This window comes from Diaphorina citri, unplaced genomic scaffold (genome assembly GCF_000475195.1).
Source record: "Diaphorina citri unplaced genomic scaffold, Diaci psyllid genome assembly version 1.1 scaffold2366, whole genome shotgun sequence".
Lineage (NCBI taxonomy): Eukaryota > Metazoa > Arthropoda > Insecta > Hemiptera > Psyllidae > Diaphorina > Diaphorina citri.
In genome coordinates, this window is record NW_007379790.1 from 46302 (window position 1) to 50340 (window position 4039).

At 40.6% G+C, this 4039-nt stretch overlaps 1 protein-coding gene across 1 annotated transcript; it reads left to right on the top strand.

Moving 5' to 3' along the window:
* The first annotated feature begins 628 nt into the window (after positions 1-628).
* On the top strand, positions 629-2704 carry LOC113471383. Its single transcript, XM_026830508.1, has 2 exons — positions 629-936; positions 1569-2704. Exons 1-2 carry the CDS (start codon positions 724-726, stop codon positions 1587-1589), a joined length of 234 nt encoding a protein of 77 aa, XP_026686309.1. The 5' UTR covers positions 629-723; the 3' UTR covers positions 1590-2704.
* Positions 2705-4039: the final 1335 nt, after the last annotated feature.

Here is a 4039-nt window from a genome sequence, read left to right on the forward strand (position 1 = left end):
TTCCACGACAATCCACTCGTCATAAGAAATACATTGAATTGTAACCCATCAGTGAGCTACACGTATCAGAAAGGAAGCAGTTCGGGTCACCCACATATGAGTTTCATGTACCTCGTTAGCCTATGGGTGTTGCCCATATGTGAGTTTCATGTACCAGGTTGAGACACGTCTAACACTCATATATGAGTGACGTGGCGCTCAACGTGCTAGAGAACCACTCGAATGTCAAAAAAACGCCAAGATACCTTTTTACCTACTTTCCTTATTTAACTTTCCTCATCCTATAGGAAGAAAAGTAATGTAATCGGGTCAAATTTTCGATGGTCAGTTTTTAGTGCCGAAACACGTTTTGAGGTCCCTAGACCCTAAAATCCAAAGTTTCAGCCATTGTTCCGTGTGTCTGTCTGTCTGTAAACAAAATATCTCGAGAAACGGTAAGAGCTAGAGACTTGAAATTTTGGTTATAATTTGGTATGAAGATGTCAAATGTTTCAAGGATGCGACACGAAACTTTTGGTTAAAGATCGGTGCAACGGTTGGCGGCATTTTACCCGCTTTTGGCGTTTTTCGTTGTAATTTAACAATATTTCGAGAACGGTATGAGCTAGAGACTTGAAATGTGGTATATGTTGTGGTGGTCCTACGATTGGATGGTTTTTCAAACCAGTATTTTTCTTAAGAATAAACTTTCAGTCTTTGCAAAATAATATCACGAACATCACGATGTTTTCCTCTACACAAAATTCCACATTGGTGACCCCGACGGCTGACGACCATGTGTATCGCGTGGCCGTGAAACCGCCTCCATTCTGGAAAAACAAACCATCTATATGGTTTGCCCAGATGGAGGCGCAATTCCGCACATCAGGCGTTACTGCTGATCAGACAATGTTCGATTATTTAATATCTGCAGTAGACAGTGAGGTTTTAGAGTCGGTAAGTGACTTAATTCTGAATCCTCCTGCAGTTGAAAAATACAAAACATTGAAAGATCGTCTCATTGAACATTTCTCTGGTTCTGAGACGCAACGATTCCAGCATTTGCTGTCAGCTCAAGAATTCGGCGATAAGAAGCCCTCTGAGCTTTTGCAACATATGATTGATCTCTGTCCTTCCCTTGATGCCAAATTCCTGAAAACATTATGGTTACAACGGTAATTATGCATAAGGCGCGTCAATGGCAAATTTACTCAAAATTTCTATATAAGAGGAAAAAAATGTGTTGATAAGATTTCAAAGTTCGTTTCTTAAGTGCTAATCAATTAAAATATGTGACTTTTTTTACTTCGCGCCTTTTAAAACTTCACTAGGAACACTCCTAAAGCAAGTATCTTCCCTCTTGTAGACAGATTTTTGTAATGGAAAAAATGTGTTGATAAGATTTCAAAGTTCGTTTCTTAAGTGCTAATCAATTAAAATATGTGACTTTTTTTACTTCGCGCCTTTTAAAACTTCACTAGGAACACTCCTTAAGCAAGTATCTTCCCTCTTATAAAAGGATTTTTGTAATGTCCCATTGACGCGCCTTATGCACAACTACCGTTACAACAACTGCCATCTTCCCTTAGGCCAGTCTTGACAGCGCTTAATATTGATTTGCGATCCTTGGGAAAGCTGGCCGATGATATTTCAAGTTCCCTGCAAGATCACCATGTCAAAGCTGTTGAGTCAAGTTCAACTCAGTCCGATGTCCTCGAGCGTTTGAGGTTTGAGCTCGCAGATGGGGAATCTCAGCGCATCTTTAGAAGTTTTGAAAATCCAGCAGAGAAAGCCATTCCGCTTGCGTCCATTCCAAGCAAGAAGATCTGAAGCTCCAGAAGATATATGCTGGTATCATAAAAAGTTCGGACGGACGTTATGCACAACAGTGTTTGCGTCCTTGCAACTGGTATCGTGCTAACAAATCTTTAAACACCAGGGCCGGTCAGTAAAGGTGACTGATGGCCGTGGCCCCACTATTCATTGTCACCATGATGTCGGCACTTGTTCTTGTCATCCTGAGAACAACAGACTTTTCCTGTCTGATTCAGCGTCTGGATTAAGGTTTCTCATTGACAGTGGCGCTGATGTATCCGTGATGCCTCCGTCTCGGGCTGACAAGAAGTGCAAGTCGGATGTTTGTTTGTTTGCTGCAAATGGTTCGAAAATACCAACCTACGGTAAACGCCTCGTGTCAGTTCATATTGGACTTCAGCGTTCTTTCCGTTATCCATTTATCATAGCGGATGTCACTTGCCCCATCATAGGAGCTGATTTCCTCCGTCATTTCTCCCTCATGGTAGATTTGAAGAATCGTTGTTTAGTTGACTCTGTGACAGCTTCTCACGTCAAAATGTTGAATATGTCGCAGCAATCCGACAATATTTCAACAATCTGTACCAATGAGACTCATCCTGAAATTGTCAAACTTCTCAAAAAATACAACATTGTGTCTGAGGACAATAACTTGTGTGTTCGTTCTGTCAAACATTCAACTGTTCACCATATTGAAACTAAAGGTCCTCCGATTTATTGTACTCCACGTCGCATGTCTCCTGAAAAATTAGAAGCCGCCAAAAAGGAGTTTGATTATATGCTTAAATTGGGTTTGTGTCGACCCTCAAAATCTCCATGGGCTTCGCCGCTTCACCTAGTGCCTAAGAAGAACGGTGACTGGAGACCTTGTGGTGATTACAGAAAACTGAACGATGTCACAATCCCCGACAGATATCCTTTGCCTCATTTGCAAGATTGTTCAATTGTTGCAGCCGGTAAAACATATTTTACAGTGATTGATCTGGTTCGTGCATATCATCAAATTCCCGTTCGAAAGGAAGATATACCAAAGACTGCCGTTACCACACCATTTGGTTTGTTTGAATTTCCCGTCATGTGTTTTGGATTATGTAATTCAGCGCAAACATTTCAACGCTTTGTGAATGAAATGACTCAAGGACTTGATTTTGTTTTCCCATATATTGATGATTTCCTTGTGGCTTCTGTAAATGAAGAGGAACATATCAGACATCTTCAATTAATTTTTGAACGATTTCAAAGTTATGGTATAACTATCAATTCGAGCAAGTCCCAATTCATGAAAAAATCAGTTACTTTCCTTGGTCATACTATTTCCCATGCTGGTGTTTCACCAAATGAAGAGAAAGTTGTTGCTATCAAATCCTTTCCTTTACCTAAAACTATCCATGATTTACGGAAATTTCTTGGAATGATCAATTTCTACAGACGTTTCATCCCAAATTTGGCAGAGACGCAATTGCCTTTGAATGCGTTACTTGGAGAAGGAAAGAAAAATGACAAAACTCCAATTGTTTGGACAGAAGCGGAAATGTCAGCCTTCTCTCGTTGTAAGGAACAACTTTGTCAATGTACCTTGTTGCAACACCCGATCTCTGAGGCTGAGCTCAGTTTGCAAGTTGATGCCTCGGATTTTTCCATTGGTGGAGTTTTGAATCAAAGAACATCTTGCGCATCTCCTTGGCAACCTCTTGGTTTCTTTTCCCGAAAATTATCTCAAGCGGAAAGAAACTACAGTGCGTATGACAGAGAATTACTTGCTGCTTTTGCCTCTATCAATATTTTCAAGCACTCGTTGGAAGGCAGAGTTATTCACGCTGTACACAGATCACAAACCACTTACGTTCGCATTCAAGCAGAAACTTGACAAAGCCTCACCTCGTCAATTGAGGCAGTTGGACTTCATAAGTCAATATTACACAAATATTATCCACATTCCTGGGGAAAGATAACGGCATAGCCGATACCCTATCAAGAATCGAACAAATAGCGCTATCTTCCGCTATCAATTTTGGATAGTTTTGTGAAGGAGCAAAAAGCAGATCCGCAACTGAACAAAATTTTAGAGAATAACTCAACTTCTCTTCACCTCCCAAACAATTAACTTCGAAGCAAATATGAGGTAGTTTGCGGATACTTCTCATGGCAAGATACGTCCATTTGTTCCTAAGTCACTCAGGAAAGAAATATTCCATTCTTTCCATGCCCATTAGTCATCCTGGGACTAGAGCATCACAGAAGCTCA